The sequence below is a fragment of the Desmodus rotundus genome, chromosome 13 (genome assembly GCF_022682495.2).
Source record: "Desmodus rotundus isolate HL8 chromosome 13, HLdesRot8A.1, whole genome shotgun sequence".
Lineage (NCBI taxonomy): Eukaryota > Metazoa > Chordata > Mammalia > Chiroptera > Phyllostomidae > Desmodus > Desmodus rotundus.
The window spans coordinates 25,627,389-25,649,437 of NC_071399.1; the positions used below are offsets into that span (position 1 = coordinate 25,627,389).

A 22,049-nucleotide genomic window follows, 5' to 3' on the forward strand; every position below is an offset into this window, starting at 1 on the left:
GGTCTAGATAACCTTAGAGAAGATCCTTCTAACTCTAAATATTCCATTTTCATTATTCAAGTAGCTGATTTTCAGAATGTTTGTCCCAGCATGTCTTCATTTTCCCATCCTGACCGCTTCCCCTCACAGTTCTCTCCCCCCACTCTCTTACCGAATCGTCTCTTACCCAGAGCTTTGCTGGATGGGTTCTTTTATTCCTGCTCCGTCCTATCCGTCCCTGGACCAGCCGCCCACTGCCAGGCCATTCTCATGACATCCGTATCAACTGCATCTCCAAATTTGTGTGTTCTCAACTCTCGTCTCTTTCTTGTGTCATTTGTCCCATCTTTCCGCCAATTTTGAATCTCATTTCTTAGACTCTGCCCCTCTTCCTGCTCTACACCCTTCTATTTAAAAAGTCTCCAAATGTGGAGACTTACCCTGACCAGGTAGGTCATTTAGTTGGAGTGCCATCCCCATACACCAAGGTTGCAGGTTTGATCCCAGCCAGGGCACATGCAAAAAGCAACCAGTGAATGCATAAACAAGTGGAACCACACATTGCCGTTTCTCTTCAATAAATGAAAAACATTTTAAAATAAAAAACAAAGTAAAAATAAAAAGTCTCCAAACACTTTCAACCTTCCATTGTGTTGTATGTCTCTTTTTTTTTTTCTGTTCCCACTGTCTTCACTAACTGGCCATAGCAAATTACTGTGATGATCCCCTACCCCACCTTCCCATCTCCATTTCATTAACCCATCTTTCATTTGAAAGGACACTTTTACCATAATCCATCATTAGATCAAGGCCAAACCTCCTACCCTTGCATTTCTTCTGGTCCACTGTAGCCAACTTCACATGTACATGGCTCGAACACCTACTTTTTGGTCCTCCTGCTTGCCTTTGCGCATGCTCCTCCTTTGCGAATGCTACTCCTGTACCTCCCCAACAACCCTAAGCCTTGTTATCTTTCAGGTACGGCTTTAGACTTGTCCTTTCCATGGGGACTGTCCTGACCCTTCACTCACAGTGGCTCTCCCTCTCATGGCTCGCTGCCTTCTTCCCTCCCCGCCCCACTTCCTCCCTCCCTTCCTTCCTTCCTTCCTTCGATTTTATTTATTCACTTTTAGAGAGAGGGGAATGGAGGGAGAAAGAGGAGGAGAGAAACATATATCGGCCACCTCTCACACACCCCTGACAAGAGACTGAACCAGCAATCCAGGCAAGTGCCCTGACTGGGAATTCAACCGGTGACCTTTTGCTTTAGAGAATGATGCCCAACCAACTGAGCCATGCCAGTTAGGGCTCTCATGGCTTTTCCCTTTTTTGCCATCCCCGCTTACTTAGTTCTCGGCATTTCTGTAGTTGTTATGTGCCCTCAGCCTGTGGTTGACAGTGAGGCCTGACCTCTGGGCTTGGGGTCCATTGACCAGACTTCGTGCAGTAAGCGAAGAAAACGTTTTGATTCACTGGCACATTGTCCACAACACCTAACAAATAGAAGACATGTTATAAGTTAGTTACTAGTTGAACGGATGAGAGAATGAGTTTTCACTTTTCTCTTAGCTCTTGGTGTGACTGCCTTGCTGATTAGTCATAGGGACTATTTTAGCTGAGAACCGTTTAGCTGGACTGAATCTTTCTCCACATGTCTGCACTTGGCCTTCCAACCTATTTTGTTTGGAAAGTCCAGTGACACCAAAGTGACTGGCACATAGTAGGCACATGGTCAATTTTTACTGAGTGAACGAACATCCTATTGCCCTTCTTACTCATTGGTGACTTAAATCGCCAGTTGGTGACTGCCTTTTCTGTCTGTTTTAATCTCTGTCAGCCTTTTGGTCCATTTATCTTCCCATTTCCTCTCCATAGAATGTATCCCAAACAAAAATGTTCTTCAGGGAACTTACTAACCCCTGTGAATTTGGAGTGTAGTAACTAGGGCTCATGGACACAACCCTGATAAAACTGGTTTTCTGGACCAAACTGGGCACAAATTGGACTAAAACTGGACACAACCCTTATTAAAACAAAGAAGTCAGTTCCCTACTTTGTGGTTTGTAATCTGAAAAAATATACAGGAGCTCTGATTTGGGATTCCGGTTCGTCAATAAGAAGTCCAGGAGTGCCGCACCGTTCAGTCACATGTTTGTCTACCTCGCGAGCTAAGGGAAAGCTGGGGTGAACGTCTGGGCGCCAGTCCTGGCGAGGACAACTGGAGGAGGCGACCCTTTCCCTGTGGCGGGTCCTTACCTTGGACTCTGTGTGCAGCATCTGTCCTAGGAATTCTTTTCTGTAATTAAAACATGAGAAATGAACTTTTAGGCTTTACAGCTTGTGGGGTTCAATTTTATACATGTATATTATCACTATTGCTAGAAGTTTAGGTTTTTCAATAAACTTTCAAAGGCAAAAGTATTTTTCTTAATTTCAAATTCTTATTTTTCATCCGATTAAGTTCTGTTGGTTTGAGACAATTTTGATTCATTTCATGATGCTCTTTAGGTACTATTTTGTGAAGTGTAGCAGTCAGGCCAAACCAAGATTTTCAAGGACTGATTCTGTAAGAGGACCTATTTAAGAGGTTTTGCCTATCAAAGTTTTGACTGTTTTAGTCCATCCAAGAGACTCCATATAACAATATCTGTAGAATTCTTTGATTTCCAAGTTTAAGTTGACAAAAATGTTTGAGAATACATGAGTGCCCCAAAATGAGGACTAAACTTAGTTGAATACTGTTGTTTAACCATCAAAAAAGACAGCTATTAATAATAATTAGTGGATTCAGTGACCAGTTTGCCATCCCTTGTCACTGAAGATTTGGTGACAACGCTTCATCAGCATGGCGTAGAGAACGAGGCTTTCAGTCTGATCTGACGGCTCTCCTCCGTCACTGGGGGGCTGCTTGGGACATCTCAGCTGCTTGTGCCCCGTGTTATTTGCGCTGAGATTTTCGCATCTACCTCCAGAGGCTTTATTTTCGTCAGAGTGTATGCGCTTGCTCAAAATGCAGGAGGCTCAGCTTTCATTCATTCTGCTTTGGAGCACATCAGCTCACACTTTTATCTATTATAACCTGACACTCTCGTCATGTACCCCAACGGGCCCTTTGTGTGTCGGCCAGTAAACGTTTTGGGTCGTTGCGCGTCAGTGCTGCCTGCCGGCCACTGGTTCAGTTTCAACAGTTACACCCTCCCCGTGTGCAAGGCTGTGTTTATGCAATTATTACAGTGTTTTATTATGCTTTGCTTGGATTCTTTAATATTAATTAGTAAAACAAAAGTGAAAGTGAATTAAGAAGTATTGGTCTTTAAAAGTTAACGCAATAGAGAACATATGGGGTCGAATGTTTTGGGCATTGACAGTAGCAAGTTTCTCACTTCATCTGGACAGTCAGCGGATCTATTTAGTTATGAAAGAAAAGAAAAACCAGGAGCAAGCATGAAGTGCTGGAACTTTATGGCCAAAGGCTGGGTTTAAAAGGGCAGATGTACCATATTTTTCGGACTATATGACATACTGGACCATAAGACACACCTAGGTTTTAGAGGAGGAAAATAGGAAAAAAAATTTTGAAGCAGAAATGTGGTCCTGGTCCTGCTCCTGCCTTCCGTGACCCCGCTCCACCACCGCTCCCCCCCCAGCCCAGTGAGCCAGGTAAGCTACATTCAGACTATAAGACGCACCCCATTTCCTCCCAAATTTGGGGGGGAAAGTGCATCTTATAGTGCGAAAAATACAGTAGTTTGGTTTTGGAATATCACATATTGTTCTGAGATGGAGCTGCCCGAATCAGATGTCAGTCAGTCAGTTGTTCAGTTGTCCCAGTTTGACTTTCAGGTGTTTTCAGGAAATGCTCAGCATGAAAGTCTTTCTGTAGCGAGTCTGATCACTGGTCCTGTGGAAGGCCGTTCTCCTGCTCTGCGGAGCGGACAGGAACTGCTGTATGGGGCCAGAGGGCTGCCCACCTCCCTGGCTTGCCCTCATTCTCAGTCTGGCTTGATGAGTTTGTTTATCATTGTTAAACCTCTCTTAGTGTTGTTATTGCATTTGCTTTTGACTTTTTTTGAGCAAAAACACAGATCATACCGTTAATTTGAAGTGTATCATTAACATTCCTGAATCATGCTGTCCATCTCTGAGTTACATCATCTGTAAACCTAGAGAACTTTAAAACAGGTGCCTATTATACTGTGGATCTACCCTAATTTGTTCAACCATCCGTGTTTGATGACTTTCGGTTTGTTTCTGGCTATTTCACTGCAAGGTGTGAAATAAGCATCCTTACTTGTATGTTCTGATGCTTTTGATTTATAAACTAGACTACCGCAGGTGGAAATAATGGGTCAGACATCATGCATATTTTAAAATTTAATAGATATTGCCATATTTTTTTTTGAAAAGGCACAGCAACTTTTACTCCTTCCAACAATGGAAGGAAGTACCTTTTATTTCTTATCTGAAGTTTTTGTCTGTTGCAGGTGTGAAAAGGGCATTTCGCTGCACTTTAATTTGCACCCTTTGGACTATTTGTGACCTGGAGCAACTTTGTGCATTGCTCGTCATTTGTCTTTCTTCTGTGAATGGACTCTTTTTCCACTGTGTTGCCTTCTCATGGGTTTATGAGAGCTTTTGTCTGTTATTTACTCTTTGGCGTATGTGTTGCAGATATTTTTTTCCCAGCCCTTTTGTCTTTGTGAAGAGTATCTTTTGCCATAAACTTTAAAACCCCTTTTATGTTTATTTGTATTGCTTTTCTTTTTGCCACATACTTTTCTTCACCTACTACTTTTTAATTTTTTTTTGCTAAATTTATCCCTTGGTGTTTTAGAGTTTCTGTTGCTAATGTGAATGAGATTATTTTTCTTTTTTCAACTAGATATAACTGACATAGAGAAAAGCTATAGACTTGCATATACTTGTTTTGTTTCCAAATAACTTACTGAATTCTTTCTAGTTTTTAGCCTCTTGAGTTTTCTAGGTATCTAGTCATATCATCTCCAAATAAAGATAATTTTATCTCCTTTGGATACTTATTCTATTTTTTTTCTTTTGTAGTACGATTAGCTAGGACTTGTGTTGAGTTATTAAAACCTGCCTTATGAGTAAAAAAAATCACATCCTGCCTGGAGTCTGAGCTGTAGATGGCCATCCCCCGCCCCCCACTGCCCTTGCTCTGCCCTGCCCCTCCTGGGTGTCATCATCAGATTTCCTCTTCACAGCAGGAGTTGTGAGTATCAAATAACTGCAAAGCCAGTGTTGTGCCGGCTCTTCCCTCCCAACTCCATTCGGAACCTCTTAATGTTGGGGATCATGTCCTTATCTTATGTCCCTCCCAGAACCTAGCAGACAACTGGGCGCTTAATAAACATGTCGAGCTGTCAGATGTGTTGAATGTGCCCCTCTTCTCTTCTTCAGTGCTCCCCACTTCTTCCCGGAGGCTGCCTCTGACCTTATGGGAGCCTAGACCAGAAGACCCAAGTGCTCTTTGCCCAGAGGGCACTTCTCCCTGTAGAATTTAGATTTTTGAGCTTCTACACCAGAGAAGTTTCCCTTCTCAAACTTCGTCAGCATCAGCATCACCTGGAGAGCTTGTTAAAGCACAGATTGCAGGATCACCCCCAAAGTTTCTGATTCAGTTAGTCTGGGGTGGGACCCCAGCTTTGCATTTCTGACAAGTTTGGATGCTGCTGGTCCAGGCAATGCAATTTGAGAACCACTGCTCTAGGCTGTAGTTGATGATCTCATAGTTCTTTGCATTGAAAAGCCAGATTCTTGTGGTCCCAGTTCTGCTCACATAGCCAGGTCTCCTTTACATCACCTGAGAGGTATCTGCCCAAGCCCCGTCCCTCCACCGCAAGCCTGTGCACTGGGAGTCAGACTATGGGTCAGGCGCACACAATAATCATCGTTCGCAGCATAGGAGATTTTGAAATAAAAGTGTTTTTTAGGCTTACTGAAAATTCACTCCCCTTTCCACTCTCTCAGCCTCTGCGCTTCGATATCTTCATGAAAACAGAATCATCCATCGGGATCTCAAGCCAGAAAACATCGTGCTGCAGCAAGGAGAGCAAAGAGTGAGTGGCCCTCTTGGGACTTGGAAGGTCCTGGGGACTGGCTCAGGGAGGCTGCTCTGGTGGAGAAGAAACAAGCTTTGCATGTTTGTTTATGTCTGCATTCCCTTGAGTTTATGGGAGTGCTTTTTGATTTGAAGCAAAATTTGGCAAAAACCTCTCGCTTTCAAATTGAGGCAAGTTTGAATGGATCACATTGTTAATTGGCCAAATTGCAGGAATCTGATAAGGAAAAGAGTGTTTCTCCCCCACCCCCCTGTAACCTCAGCCTTTGGGATTAGCACTTCTTGGAAGAAGACTCTTGTTTTCCATTTGTTTGGAAGCATCCACTTTTGATGCTAATTTGGAAACCAGCTCTAAGTTGGTTCTGGATGTGGCTGCGAAGAGGCATTTGAAACTGCCCATGGAGCCCTCCAGCCTGCAGTTCCCCCAGAGCGCTGTGCAGGTGTGGCAGTAACCGCCCCATGGGGCTTGGTGCTGTGCTTTTTCATGGCCTTGTTTGTTTCACTGGGGGTGATGAGCAGGGGCTCAGCCCAGAGGAATGTAGTAACTCAAGTGGGGTCACTTAATCTGTCTCTTACAGCTTCTGGCAGCATTCTAGGCTGACCCACGATGGTCTCGCGCTCACTTTTGTTTCAGTTTACCCTCATTCTTGCCATTGGTTCTTAGAGTTGAGAACTAAAGGTATTGACTTCTGAGAAGGGACCGGCCTGGTCTTTCACATCCTGAAGTCCAGGTTTAGCAACGTTGAGGGCTAGAGGTCTGTTAATATTGGACTTCCTCTGGTGGTTGGTCACAGCGAAGAAGAACATACGCCCTTTTTTCCAGCATTTTTCCAGCATATGTTTGATTCCTTTTGCCCTAAATTTACCACATTGAAGATGTTCTACTGTGTATTTGGTGGTTCTTAGGAAGTTAGGATTTAGTAACACCTCAGATCAGAAATACCCCTGCTCTGTCAGCACACAATCAGAATCCTTATGTATACTCATAATCCTCAACATTCTCCTCTTCCCCCTTTTTTCCAGTTAATACACAAAATTATTGACCTAGGGTATGCCAAGGAACTGGATCAGGGCAGTCTCTGTACTTCCTTTGTGGGGACCCTGCAGTACCTGGTAAGAAATGGGATTTACGTGTTTGCTGATTGGTTTCTCTCCGGTGGCCATGTGTGTGGGGCTCCTCTCTATCCTTGCCTTCCAGCACCTAAGCCTTGCCAGCTCTTCGGATGTTTCCTAGACGCGTAGGAACCGTTGTAGGAGGTCAGAGCCATAGTCTGGTCAAGTCGGCACTTCGCCAGCAGCGGCCTGGTGGAAGGATGTGGCCGTCTTCTCTGATGTCAGAAGGGCTCTGCTGCTGTGTCCTCACACAGCTCCAGTAACACCTGTGCTTCAGGGTTTTGTCTGAAAATAAAGAATTTAGATTAGATTCCTACTGCTCTGTAGAGGCCACAGTTTCCATGAAGTGTCTCAGGGGCCATTGAGGAGCTAAGAGTTCGGAGCTCCCACCCTTTCTTTACAGTGTTTCTGAATATTATGGTTCTATTTGAGCCCTTCATTCATTCAAGAAGTAGTGATGCAGCGTAGCCTCTGGGCCAGGCACTGTGCTGGGAGCTGGTGACGCATTGGGAAAGAAGACAGGCATGTCCCTGGCCCTTAGGAGCTTAGAGTTTAGCAAGAAAGTAGGCATTACCCTAAAATTTACACCGATGACTAAGAAATTACAGTTGTGATAAGTTCTGCAAAGGAGAAGTACAGGGTGTGGTAAGAATATATATCAAGAAGACCTAACTTAGTGTGGGACCTGAAGGATGAGTAGGTGAAAAGGGGCTGGAAGTGGGAGGAGGAAGAGGAAATCCCTGGCAAAGGGATAGCACATTGGGAGACCAGAAAGTGTGCCTGGGACCTAGAGAAGAGGGAAGAGAGTATCTTGAGTTGAAACTGGAGAGGTAGAGGACAGGTGATTCAGGGCCCTTTTGGCTGGATTCAAGATTTTAGACTTTCTCCTAAAACCTCTGGAGAGACATCGAAGGGTCTTAAGTTAGAGAGGGATCAGGCTCACCTTTTGAAAAGCTCACTTTTGATAGGGTGGGGAAAATGAATTTCACTGAACATGAGTAAAATTGTGGGCAAGTAGTAGGGGGACATTGTGATCGGCAGTTCAGAGGTCATGGCAGCGGTGAGGACGTAGAAACAATTTAAGCCATGCCTACCAAGAGGCATAGCAAGACTTGGTAATACAGCAGATTGCTTACGGATGATAACAACCACTGAAATGTTGACTGAATAAAGGAGCCTGCAGTTTAAAAGACAAACATTTTTAAAAAGGTTGAAAGCCACTGGATTTGATGAGCTTCAATATCCCATTTAGTTCTTAAATGAAAAAAAAAAGAAAGAAAAGAAACTCTTTGAAGTCTTTCTGAGTACATTTATACTTCCTACTTATCCCACCATCTAGGGTATGGGTTCCATCAGTTTATCACCCTCTCTGTGGGACAGAGGTTTCAGAGTGGTGACTCTCAGGGCGCTAGGAGTCAGGCACCTATGCCATCTAATGCAGTTACGTTGGTCCTGCTGAGTGTCCTCTGAGTCCTCATCGACTCTGCAGCAGTTCAGTGCAGGGGGACCCCATCTCTGACCAGGGTGCTCAGTGAAATCGTTCACTTGCAGGAGCCAAACTTCCGTCCATAACTGGACACAGAGATTGACCTGCCCTTCCATCGTGTCACACCTCCAGCCAGACTGTGCACAGTCCCGTCTCCATGCCTTTGCTTGTGATGGTCCTTTCTGGAATGTCTGCTCTCAGACACTCATGTTTGGGGAGCCTCCTTCCAAGCCTGAGTGTGGCCCCACCTGTGCTTCGAAGCTTTCCTTGGTCACCCCAGCTCTCTCTACTTGGGCAGCAGTCATGGCTCTGACTTTTTTCTTGCCTGACTGTAACTATTACATTGCATCGCACACCCCGTGCCATAAACGAGATCGGTTTAGGAGATTTGGTTAGCATTAATACGTGTGTTATGCATTTCGTGTGTGCAGCTCAGTATCATTTCCCTCTGTTGTGTGTAGTCTATCTTCCCATCTCTACACAGTGCCCCAGGGAAGGGTATATGATGTACTCTGATCTGCCTAAAAGTACCCTTAGGGGTTCTCGAGCCAGCATCAGGAGTCAGTGAGGTACAGAAAAATCTAGATAACACCACCTAAACACAGTCACCTCCTCACCCCTGAGTGGACATGCCAGTACCTCCTGGATGGAGCCGGAGAAAGTGTGGGGCGTGATTAGAAGGGCTGGTTGCCCCCTCTTGCAGGGGCTCAGGTGTGTTTCCACCTGCGTCATTGCAGGCCCCAGAACTGCTGGAGCAGCAAAAGTACACAGTGACCGTCGACTACTGGAGCTTTGGCACCTTGGCTTTCGAGTGCATCACTGGCTTCCGGCCTTTCCTCCCTAACTGGCAGCCTGTGCAGTGGTGAGTGAGAGACCAGGCCCTGGGACAGGGGCCCGGAGCGTCTCCTGAAGGAGTATGTCCCTCTGTCTTTGTCATGTCACTTTACCTGTGTCCATCTCCCTGGGCGCTCCCAGGCTCAGCCTGGGACATGTGTGATCTGTCTAGCAGAGAGAGAGTCCCTTTGGGATCCAGCCCGTGGGCAGTTCGAGGTCCAAAAACCTAGGAAAGTAGAGCAGTTGTTAAGTATTAACATCTTTAAATACAATACAATATAAATGACATTCGCCCTACGTTCAGTAGCAAGAAGTCAGCACATTCACAGACTGTTGTGCAAATTTGTACACTTACCCCCAAAATTCTGTGTATTAGTAAACAGATAAAGGACATGTGCACAAGACAAATGAGAAATATTTGCATGAAAATTTACTGTTGACAAATTTTCCTACAATATAAATTTTCCTGAATATAAATTTTTTATATTAAAAGTATAAGAAAGTGGCTTAAAATGTGAACCAAGTAAGTTACAAAGAAAGATTTTCTAGTAAAACACCAAAGGATACAATTAAGTTTTTAAAAACTACTCTATATTCTTTAACTCTTTTGATTTAAAAACTGTTGACCATTATATGTTTATAAAAGTTAATCATTAGTGACATGCATAATCTAAAAATTAACATTCTCCTAAGTCAGTTAGGTTTCATTTAGAATTGTTCCTTGAGAGGCCACACACTAATTTAAACGATGCTACTGTCGCTCAAATCTCTTTTTTAATTTTCAGTTTTTAGTTTTTTGGAGCAGTAATAAATTCCCATGGCTCACACTTCAAAAAGTGCGAAAGAGTATTCAGTGACAAGTCACCTCACACTGGTTTCCCAGCCACGTGGTTTCCTTCCCCACAGGCAGCCCACAGCATCCGTTTCTGTTTGCTTCCAAGGGTGTTTCGTGCATATGCAAGTGGGTCGGCGTGCATTTGTTTGTTTGTTAGTTCGTGAGTGTGTTTCTCCCTCTCTTTTACGTCAAAGGGACCGTAGTGTGAGCTCTGCCCTGTACGTGCTTCTAAGGCAGTTGTACACCGTGAGCGTTCCCTTCCCTCCTCGGACACCACCACTGCGAACACTTTGTGTGTCTCCAGACTCTTCAGTGTGTGTGAGACTTTTCCAAAAACACGAGTAAATCACATACTCGCATAGAACCTGCTTTGCCAACTCATTATTGAAAACGCTTCGTGCTGTCCTGTATTATTTGTAAGGTCTGTTCGGTACTCTCCTGAGTGGCCATGCTATAGCTCATTTAACTCATCCCCCATTGGTGGAAACATGGGTGGTTTACAATTTTTACTTTGTAAAATAACACCAAGAATAACATCCTGGCAGGGAAACCCTTATATAGCCACAGTAACTTCTCCTTTGGGTAAATTCCTAGAAATGGAAACAACAGATTAAAGATAGTGCATGTTTTCAAAGGTTTTTGATGTGTATTAACCAAATGCTTAACAGAAAGGTTGTGTTAGTACCATTTCCTCCAGGAACACACAGAGCTGTCCCTTTCACCACAACGTTGCCAACACCGGTTGTTGTCATTTTTCTACCTTTCTGGAAATAGTAGAAACAGTTAACTTTTTCAAAAGCAGGTATTTACCTCCTGAGAATATTTATTTATGAGAGTAAGATGTAGCCTTTGAAATCTGTTCCAGAGAGTGACATTATGTGATGGCAGCCTGGTTACGTCAACATTTGTACACCAGGTGTGGGAAGTGCAAAGATGCGGGAGGCCAGGTCCCCGCACTTCTCGAGGAGTCTGGTGGGATGACAAAGAATGCCCTCCTGTGGTGGCCTATTTTAAAACAAGCAATGCTTGTGGACCTGCATAGGTTCTGAATATTGAGGAATTAGCTAATTAATTTATAGTTACACCTTATACTATAACTATTATTAAGAAAACTTTATCTGTACAGCTGTACTGTTTTTAAGTAATGAAGTAATTACTGCATTTCTTCAGTTCAAATGTTGACCTTTTCTATTATATGTAACAAAATGAGTTAAAATCCATTAGAACTGGAAGAACAAGTGCTATTTGAAAATACATTCCTAAAGGCTTGGCATCTTCACAGTAAGTCTGTTGTCTGCAGAATCAGCTTCCTAGAACTCCCCTCATCGGTGCTGGAAGGCCAGGTGACCACTTCCAAATGGATCTCTCTGGTGCCCAGTAAGGAGCTGTGTAGTGGCCTAGCGTGTGAGAAGTGCCCGTCTCGTCTGCTTTGTAATGCCTCGGACAATGCTTCTAAAATTTCACTCTCTCCTCTCAGATGGCAGGTGGATAGTAATTTTAGGACAAATGTAATTTCAGCTTTATCATAGGATCATAAAGCTAATTTGCAATACATTTTAGGACCTAAGCAATAAGCATTTTATTTATTACATCCTTTTACTTTTATACTTTTCCATTGACAGATTAAGTTTCCTATTAGGGGGTCATCCCACTGGAATGTAATGACAAAGTCTTGGTGCACCTGACTTACAGCGGTCGGTTTCAGCCAGAGCTGTGCCCCACCGGCCCCTGCCATCCGCCAGCTCTTCTAGGTTTCCCGTGTGCCCCGATAGGCCACTTCACCCCTTACCAATGAGATGGGCTCAGAATACTTTTAATTTGAATTTGCTAGGTGTTTTTGGAAAGGAAAGCTTCAGACATTCAAATAGAGTAGAAAGAACACCAGACTTTGGATTTGAATCCCCAGTTCTTCCACTCTCTAGTTGTATGGCCTTGGGCAGATGACCCGATCTCTATTTCCTTACCAATGATGGGGATTAAAAACGATGTCTACCACATGGGGTTACATGGTAAAGGAAGTGCACATTCAATGTCAAAGCACTTGGTTATTTGTGAGGCCTAATTCAAATTACTATCCTTTTCACCAAGAAGATCTGAAACCAGTTGGATTTAAAATCTCTTTCCTTTAAATACCATTTCAGATGCATCAGTAAGTTCTCTAAGTTAGGGAAGGTAAACGTTCACTTACCCCTAGAAATAATATTTAGCCTATACATTCAGAGGGAAGCGCCTGTGTCGTGCGAATTTCCTGTAGTGTGGGATCTGCAGTCGTCACGGTTCGGAAGGGCGCAGTTAAGGAGTGCAGGCATGCAGGCAGCCCTGACCATTCGTAAACTCTCCAAGCAGCCTTCCTACCGGGGTACACACGCCCTGGCCGTTATCTGGAAAGATGGAATAGCGACCTGGGTGTGTCCTGTCCAGTTGTAAAGTGACATATTGCAAATGTAAAGTGGCTCGCGGCCGCGAGGTGACTGCAGGGCTGCCGTGAACAAGAACGTGTGTCTGCAGGCACTCCAAAGTCCGGCAGAAGAGTGAGATGGACATCGTGGTGTCTGAAGACTTGAGCGGAGCAGTGAAGTTTGCAAGCTCTTTACCCTACCCCAATAACCTTAACAGGTAAGGCGCAGGGGCCTTTTTCTTCAACCAGTGTTTTTCCTCTTTGCAAAGTAGATACCCGAGGTGACACCCGATGGCTTTTAGATAGGTCACCTGACTATCATCCTGTGACTGAGAACTAGGCATAATCCACCGCAGTCCTAAACTTAGAATGGATTCCCGCTCCTTGCTCCATCTAGAAATGATCTTTTCTAAAGTCCCGTAACAATCTATCTGCACCTCTTACTACCCGCAGTAGCTTTGAGCTTGTGTCACATTTGGTTTGGCATTGAGTTGCGCTCCTGCTCAACTGTAAGTCTTTTAAGGGTAGGGAATTACACTTTTTCTCTTTGCACCCCTCATGTAGCCTACTGATACTGTGTCATAGCCGACAAACTAACCGTTGTAATTTGAACAGCATTGCAGTCTTGTCTTAGAGCCAGAATATGAAGAGTAATAGTACAAAGGAAAGCTACGAGGCAGTCACATTAGCCATGAGTACCATGGATAGTAATGACCATGAGTATTTAGAGAATGGGGAGGCGTATTGTGTAGATTAGAGCTAATGTGGAATGACTTTGGGTGAGCTAGAACTTTGTGGAAGGATCTGGAAAGATGTTCAGATGGAGAGATAAAGAGAAAGTTCAAGGGGGAAAGACTGGGGGGAGCGAAGGCACGTGTAGGGATTCAGCCAGTAGCTGTGGGGGAAGGGCCCCCCCACACGCCTTCCCAAAGGGCCTTCTTGGAGGGGTGGTGAGAGGCCAGCTACAACCTTACAGGAGGCAGGCTGTGGGGGCTGCAGGCCCAAGGGAAGGCGTATGAGCCCACCAAAGGCCTTTGAGGGGGTGATTAATAAAAAAATAAATGAGTGTGCGGCCGGGGGTCTGGATTGTGCGTGGAGGTCATCTGGAGGGGAGGCAGGACTATGAAGTGCATTTAAAAAGCGTCACGGATCATTCACGAGTAGGGAGTTGCTGAGCAGCCTGTTGACCCATTTGTTGAGAAATCCTTGATTTGAGGGGGTGTTTTAGCAGGTCAGGAGAGGTGATAAGCACCTGAATAATTAACCTGGTTGAAAATGTTCCCTTTTTCTCTGAGATTAATTGATTTTTCAGTGATCATTTATTGGCTGCCATCTGTGTGTATAATGGTGAAATGCACGTGAGGTGTGTGCTTTTCAGTTCGCACGTTAAGGCCACCTGAAATTCGCATTAGAGGTGTCACCTCCTGCACTGTGCTCCTCTTCTCAGCGTCCTGGCGCAGCGACTGGAGAAGTGGCTGCAGCTGATGCTGATGTGGCACCCCCGACAAAGGGGCACTGATCCCGTGTATGGGCCCAACGGTTGCTTCAAGGCCCTGGATGACATACTAAACCTAAAGGTGAGCATGGAGGCAACAGGTGAGGTCCCATGGGACACGGCAGTTCTTACGAGGAAGAAATGCTCATTACAAAACAGGTCACGAACTGTCTGACCAGTGGGGAAATTTAGGCTGCTCTGAGAGTATCTCTGCGTAAGTGAGAGGATAGAGCCCCTGTGCTGACGGACACGGGCTGTAAGTTTGTAGCTAAGGACAAATAGGAATATTAAAGACTAGAGTGTATATACCATGGCACTCAGGCTCCCATCCTCAAGCTAGGGCACCGTCCTTTGTGTGGCTGGGAAGTGTTGGGAGTAGCAGAGCATCCAGGCAAAGAGATGGGCATCTCTTAAGAGTTGGGATTTTCCAGTAACATCTGGGTTGTGTTGCAGCTGGTTCATATCTTGAACATGGTCACAGGCACCACTCACACCTATCCAGTGTCAGAGGACGAGAGTCTACAGAGCTTAAAGGCCAGAATCCAGCAGGACACAGGAATCCCCGAGGAGGACCAGGAGCTGCTGCAAGAAGCGGGTCTGGCGTTGATCCCCGACAAGCCTGCCACTCAGTGTATTTCAGATGGCAAGGTGAGCCCCTGGCTTCCCGCAGAACGCCCTGTCTTTCCCTGACTTTGTTGGCGGGGAAAATAATCATGTGTTCAGATTTTAGCTCTACTTTATCATTTCTGTTCATCACATAGATACCTGCCTGGTTTTTAAAGTGGGAAAGGGAGGTCCCCTGTGTGGCCTAATGGGAGACACCAGTCACCCCACACTTGACTTGTTACTTTCCAGACCACTTAGAGTACCTTTATTTCACCTTTGTTGTCAAAGTGATGCTTCATTGTTCCACGCCAACCAAAAGTACTCACGATGCACCCCTTGTGTACAGAGCTGCGCCAGCAGCCACCGCAGTGAAAGGCATGGTCCCTGCTCCGCCCCTGCGTCCCCCCCCTCCCCCAGCTGATGAAGTTAACAGTTTTTGGAGAGGAAAGGAGACAGAAAATATCTGAACTGCACACAAAAGACAATCACAGAATAAAATAGAATGTGATAAGTGGTAAATAAGGTGTACATTGGGATAAATAAGTAAGGAACAGGCAAAGGAAGTAGAAGTAAGACAAGTGCTTAGTACTTGCTGGCTGAAGATGATGCTATTGGTAAATAGGGGAAAGCACTCTGAAATCTCTTTGTTATTACTTAGAAAAAGGAGGGGTTAGGTCCCCAAGATCTCGTTTTGTTCTTGTCACTTTGCAGCTAAACGAGGGCCGCACACTGGACATAGATCTCGTTTTTCTCTTCGACAACAGTAAAGTCACCTATGAGACTCAGATCTCTCCACGGCCCCAACCTGAAAGTGTCAGCTGTATCCGTAAGAACATCATTTTTATTTTCTTTTTTCATGTATAATGCTTGGAACATGGTAGGAAGGAGAGACATGGGCCAGAGGATGGGTCCCCACCACGGAGGTCAGCTTACCCTGTCCTCAGGGCAGCCTTCTTTACCAGGGGCATGCGAGGGGTAGCCCAGCCGAAAAGGAGCAGATTCCAACCCCCTAGCTAGAACTTTAAACGGAGGACAGAGACTGCTGTCTGCAAGCCACTGAACTTGAGTCAGATGGCCATTTTATTTATTTTTGAGTTTATTTATATTTTAATAATTAATACATACATATGATACACAAAAATCAAAAGGCATAAGAGGATATACAGTGAAAAATAAGCTATCCTCTCTCCCCAGTTTCCCAGCCTCTTGCAGAGAAACCGCTGCTATCAAATTGTTGGGTATGCCTTCCGGGGTATTCTACCTATGCATTTATAAATTATATATATTAAGTTCTTTTTCCCCCTAACAAATGGTAGCATACCATGTGTACTGTTCTGTACCTGCCTTTCTCACTTTATATATTTTGGGGATTTTTTCCCCCTTTTGGCACATATAGACCTGCCTATTTTTTTTAACTGCCTCTGTAGCATTACATTGTTGATGGTTAGATGGACACTTGAACGCATCCCCCAGTCCTGTTCTCACACACACTCACCCCCATGCACAGCATAAACAGATCAGGGGTCCAAAGGCCTGGAGATCTCCAGGCTGACTGCTTATTTAGTCATCTTCCAGTACTGCTGACTGAAGCTGCATTATTAGAAAGCTTCATATGGCCTTAAATACTGTGAGCATAGAGTTTCTATTAAAAATATATGAGCCACCCTGGCTGACGTGGCTCCGTGGGTTGAGCATCGGCCTGTGAACTAAAAAGTCACTGATTTGATTCCCGGTCAGGGCACATGCCTGGGTTGCGAGCCAGGTCCCAGTTGGGGGTGTGTGAGAGGGACAACCAATCCCATATATGTCTTGCACATCAGTGTTTCTCCCCTTCTCTTTCTCCCTCCCTTCCCCTCTCTCTAAAAGTAAATAAGTAAAATCTTTAAAAAATTTAAAAAAATTTACAATACAGGGTTCAGCACAAATAACACCCCTTTTTCATTACAAAATCATAAGCATGTAATTCTGTGACACAGCAATATCACACTCAAGCACACCATAGGACATTTTAAGTGGAATGGTCAAATTGAAGCTATAAATTATCACACCCATGTTATTACCCTACCAACCACACTCAAGCAGGCCTTACTTCTGCCAGGCCCTGTATATGAGCCTGTGTATATATGACTGTCTCCTCACAAAGTGTGTCTTCAGATCAGAGCAACGGCTGTTCGTTCACTGGCACATGCTTTCATACACACTGGCACAAAAATGTGCGAGGCAGTAACGAGGCACAGCACCCCAAAGAGTTATATAATAGCATAGTGGTTATGTAACTCTTAAAATTGTAAAAGCCAGTGATGTCTCAAGGCAGGATGTGGTTAATCGTAGGGCGTTATTCTCTGACAACTGTATATGTCTCTGTTCCAGTTCAAGAGCCCAAGAGGAACCTGTCTTTCTTCCAGCTGCGGAAAGTATGGGGCCAGGTTTGGCACAGCATCCAAACCCTGAAGGAGGACTGTAACCGGCTGCAGCAGGGACAGCGAGCTGCCATGTATTGTGCCAGGCGGTTTCGGGCTTATTTAAAGCTGCTTGGTGGCTTTGGCCACAGGGTGGTGGTGGAGGCAAGGGCCCAGAAGCAATGGTTAGGAGAGACAAGAGGGAGACGCTGGTTTGGGCGGGCAGGAAGTGGCCAGCAGGGCTGGAGGGAGGGAGGCCCTTTCAGACCTGGCAGGCTGAGTGACGTGGGCACGTGGAGCAGGAGTGTGAACTGCGGGCTGGGCTGACTGCACTGGGGGTGGAATTTGGAATGTGGAGGAGCTCATCGCAGGCTGGGTCAGCATCCCTCCCCTGCTGCCATGCCGGGGGCTGGCTAACTTCTCCCCGGGTTCTGACTCATGTGGGTTATGGGCCCTTTGTGTAGTACTCTGTTTGATTCCCACTTTGGTGCAGGACCTCATGCATTGCTGAGGACGAGGAAGTTGTCTTTATGGTTCGAAGTGGCTGCTCTTATAATACTTATAGCAGGGATCTGCCTTGGCATTAGAGGCAGTTTTGTTCTTATTGTACAGGAAATGGTATTTGGATCCCAAAGACGCCCCAAGGCTGTTTCTTGTGGTCCCCCCGCAGGATGAATCTCCTGCGGAACAACAGCTGCCTCTCCAAGATGAAGAATTCCATGGCCTCCATGTCTCAGCAGCTCAAGGCCAAGTTGGATTTCTTTAAGACCAGCATCCAGATTGACCTGGAGAAGTATAGTGAGCAAACTGAGTTTGGGATCAGTGAGTGTACTCTTTTCAATGAGTTTGGAGAGACCATTTCATTCTTATTTTCTGTTCCTAAGGTTTCTTTTATCCCTTTATAATTGAGTTGCTTGTTTCTGTTTTGGTTTTGTGGTGTCTTTGTTTTGTTTTTCATTTTTTTCCCCCTACATTTTTTTTTCCAGCATCAGATAAACTGCTGCTGGCCTGGAGGGAAATGGAACAGGCCGTGGAGCTCTGTGGGCGGGTAGGAGACTCATTTTAGGATTTACCCTTACTGAAGAGGATGAGGCTTTTTTCTACCGTTTTCCACTTTCTCTTCAACACTACGCCCATCTTGTATGGGAGAACTCAGGTTTTCCTCACCATGCTCTTTGACTTTACCTACACTTTCTGGAAAGAGGCTGGGAGAGTAGCCGCTAAAAGGTGCCGCACGGTGGCAGGTCTGGGAGCTACTCAAATGGACAGAGCCGGTCCAGATTCGAATGAGGAGCAAAGTGCAAAGTGTCCTTGGGGGAAGCCTAGACCTCTTCCTGTTAGGAAGGGCCTCAGATGAGTGATCAATACTCCATCTCATCAGAAGTTTTTGCCTAATTTTGCTGGGACACTAAATCCACAGGGGGGAAAAAGGTGTAGGCAGAGAGTCTGAGGACAGTGTAACTCAAATGCCACCGGAAAATGTGAATTAGGGAGGCGGAGAAGTGTTACTTAGTGAACCTCACACAGATTGAAGACCTTGGGCTCTGAGGGCTTTTCCTTAGGCTTTTCCACCATTTTCTCCTGTGAACTGGGGCAAGGATCTTCACCTCTGTGTTTTAGTGTTTGTTTCTGTAAATCAGTACTAAATGCATGCTTAAAGGTGAAGGTATATAGACAACACCCCGTTTAACCATAGAGACGGGTGAGCGCTCCACCCAGCGTGGCACTCACGTACATAATCTGTGAAATAAAGGAATCCAGGACCCCACATGGGATGGCATTGGATGGACAAATTAAGAGAAGAGACAGGAGTGAACACTGGGCATCTTCTATGTGCCAGGCACCATTTCCAGATGCCTTACATACTGAGCTGACCCCCAGGCTGGCCCCTGTAGAAGCCTGTCTTATGGTGGGAAACTAACTGCACATCCAGGGTTAGGGAACTTGCCCAAGAGTCACACAGAAAGGGGTGGACCCGAGATCCAAACCTGGCTCTTTCTGACTCCAGAGCCCACACGCCTTCTAGCCGGTCAGTTGAGAGTCTGCCCTGAGCCTGGAAGGTTTCCCCCGAAAACCTCGCATCTCAGAACGCCCCTCGTGCGTCCGTTGACATTAGCATCGCTCTTCCACCAGGAGAACGAAGTGAAACATCTGGTGGAGCGGATGATGGCGCTGCAGACGGACATTGTGGACTTGCAGAGAAGCCCGATGGGTCGGAAGCAGGGCGGGACGCTGGATGACCTGTGAGTACCCGCCGGGCAGGGAGCACACGCTGTCCCCAACACACACACGGCCCGAACTGGAGTTTCCACGTGTGTGTTGGCACCACGTGGTTATTATGTGAGCTCATGGGACTGTTCTCCTGTAGACATGCACCCTCCCCACACCCAGTGAGTCATCTCAGCATGTTCCAGAAATGAGCAAGGACAGATTGTCATCACTCTGAGCCTTAGTTTCCATATCTACAAGGCGGGACTCAAAAAACCCCGGAATTTGCTTATAAAAATTGTGTATTACTCTTGCATGTTTAAACTTCAGTCACCTTCAAAGTCCTCTCCATTTGATGCAGTGCTCCTATCGAGATGTTTTTCCGCTGCTCAAACAGTTTTTGAACTTGTAAATTTGATGCCTTTTAGTGCTTCTACCGTGTTTTGTTTCACATCTTCCACACTGGCAAAACGTTTCCCTCTGAGGAGTTTTTTCATCTGGGAAACAAAAAAAAAAGTTGCTTGGGGCAAGATCAGGTGAATGGGGGGTGCAGCATGGGGATCATGCCATTTTTGGTCAAAAACTGATGAACACTCAATCAGCGAGGTGTGGGCAGGTGCGCTCCTAAATCGCCCCCCATGAAATGGGCAAATGCAATGAAAGAGTCTTCAAAAAAAATTCACTGAAGCCAAATGCAGCCTCTCGTAACACCACCAGCTGGTGCACTGATCCAGATGGGTTCCTAGAATACTCACAAGGGGCCCGCCCTCCAGAAGATGATTCCTGTTTTTGGCAGAGTCACCCCTTGTATTTCGTGGCCAGAAGAATTGTTCGACCTCCCAACGTTGGGAGGATGAGTTCAGATAATACATAGAGCAGTAGCTCGTAAACTGTGAAAGTTATACCTCAAGGAGCCTTTACCGTGGTGTCAGGCGGTGCTGTTCGTCCAGCCCGCCCTGACCCAGGTGTAGCTCGAAGAGAAGGAGAAGACTGGCACCTCTTGGAAGTTTGGACCTGGACACTGTTCTTTCGAGTTTTTGTCAGGACTTTCGCCTTGGCTCTGAGAGGGCAAGGTGCCCGGTAGAGCCGTCCCGCCCGAAGGAAATTGCGCACAGCCCCCAGGGTGCAGAGCGGAGGGAGGCAGCAAGCACATCAGCCTCTCAGGAGCTCTCACTCGGGCTCAGCAGTATCCTCTGATGCTTTTACCAAGATTCTCAGGACCAGGAGCTGGAATATCAGAAATCTGATTGTTGTATTCTGCATTTTCTTGAATCATATACACCTTAATTCTCTAGTTTTTGAATGAAAGTCACCTCTGAAAATGTCAGCCAGTCTCACTGTGTTAAGGTGAAAAAGGGATAGGCGTTTGTGTCCACCTGGGCTCGGGTCCAGGGATGGCATCCAGAAGCACTGTTGTGGCAGCCGAGGGGTTAGGAATTCCATGGGGCAGAGTGGAGACTCCTTTCCTTTAGGTTCTCTCTCACAAAACCTTGGAAATGTTTGATTTTTGACGATGATCATCCCCTTGTTACAGATATCACCTATAATATCACCAGGAATAATCATTTCCCCCAGTCAAGACATAATGTCAGTCTTATTTCTAGAAATCAGCAATTCTACTGGCAGGAATTAGCGTATCAATGCTTCAGATGTGCTAATTTGGCCTCAGATCTAGACAGAGCTGCTTCTTTGTGTATTTCAGAGAAGAGCAAGCAAGGGAGCTTTACAGGAGACTCAGGGAAAAACCAAGAGGTAAGCGGGGTTTTGTGTCTGCCTTGGGTCCCTCGTTATGTCAGGTAAGAGGCGCTGGTGCTCTGTGCTGGCCTGCTGGCCCGCTGGCCCCCCGGCCCCCTGGAGCAACTGTGCACCTCCTTTCTTCTTTTCAGACCAACGAACCGAGGGGGACAGTCAGGAAATGGTGCGACTGCTGCTTCAGGCCATCCAAGCCTTTGAGAAGAAAGTGCGAGTGATCTACACGCAGCTCAGGTATAAACCCCGACTTTCCTACTCGAGATGGGACGTGGAGAAGCAGCAAGCCTCGTGAGGCCATTTCTTCACTCCACTCTGATGCGCTTACCTGCCTGAAGAACATTTTTATGCAGCTGCTGAATGGACTCATAACTGCCAGTGATTAAGTTCTCCTGCTTTCTCTATCCCAAATGCCACTGCGCTCTGTCTTGTTTATTCTTTACAGTAAAACTGTGGTTTGCAAGCAGAAGGCTCTGGAATTGTTGCCCAAGGTGGAAGAGGTGGTGAGTTTAATGAATGAGGACGAGAAGACTGTTGTTCGGCTTCAGGAAAAGCGGCAGAAGGAGCTCTGGAATCTCCTGAAGATCGCGTGTGTGAGTGAGCCCCCGTGCCAGCCCCGCAGCCCTCTCTGGGCCTTCCTCCCTCTGTGGGCTGTCATCCCTGTGCAAGAGAGACCACAAAGCCACTGATAAACAGTCAGCTGCTGCCGCTCAGTTTTCACTTCTTCGTGCCTTAGAGCGAGCGGTGGGGGGCAGAGTTAGGGCGGAGGCCCGTTGTTTTTATTTATGCATGTGTTCATTTCCTGTGGCCACTGTAATAACTTACCACAAAGTATTCAGTCAGAAGTCTGAAATCAAGGTGCTGG

General features: G+C 45.8%; 1 protein-coding gene across 5 annotated transcripts in view; it reads left to right on the top strand.

Moving 5' to 3' along the window:
• IKBKB (inhibitor of nuclear factor kappa B kinase subunit beta) overlaps positions 1 to 22,049 on the top strand; it is a 49,650-nt gene that overhangs the window by 20,178 nt on the left and 7,423 nt on the right. For 4 of the 5 annotated variants that reach the window (XM_053916372.2, XM_024578982.4, XM_024578985.4 and 1 more), the window contains exons 6-19: positions 5,971 to 6,059; positions 7,085 to 7,174; positions 9,398 to 9,522; positions 12,838 to 12,945; positions 14,175 to 14,304; positions 14,676 to 14,870; positions 15,540 to 15,654; positions 17,199 to 17,322; positions 17,898 to 18,049; positions 18,214 to 18,275; positions 19,361 to 19,470; positions 21,138 to 21,187; positions 21,322 to 21,421; positions 21,630 to 21,777. In XM_053916372.2, coding sequence (XP_053772347.1) covers positions 5,971 to 6,059; positions 7,085 to 7,174; positions 9,398 to 9,522; positions 12,838 to 12,945; positions 14,175 to 14,304; positions 14,676 to 14,870; positions 15,540 to 15,654; positions 17,199 to 17,322; positions 17,898 to 18,049; positions 18,214 to 18,275; positions 19,361 to 19,470; positions 21,138 to 21,187; positions 21,322 to 21,421; positions 21,630 to 21,777 — 1,598 coding nt within the window. The remainder of the gene's footprint in view (positions 1 to 5,970; positions 6,060 to 7,084; positions 7,175 to 9,397; positions 9,523 to 12,837; positions 12,946 to 14,174; positions 14,305 to 14,675; positions 14,871 to 15,539; positions 15,655 to 17,198; positions 17,323 to 17,897; positions 18,050 to 18,213; positions 18,276 to 19,360; positions 19,471 to 21,137; positions 21,188 to 21,321; positions 21,422 to 21,629; positions 21,778 to 22,049) is intronic. The other variant, XM_024578984.4, reaches the window with a different exon arrangement.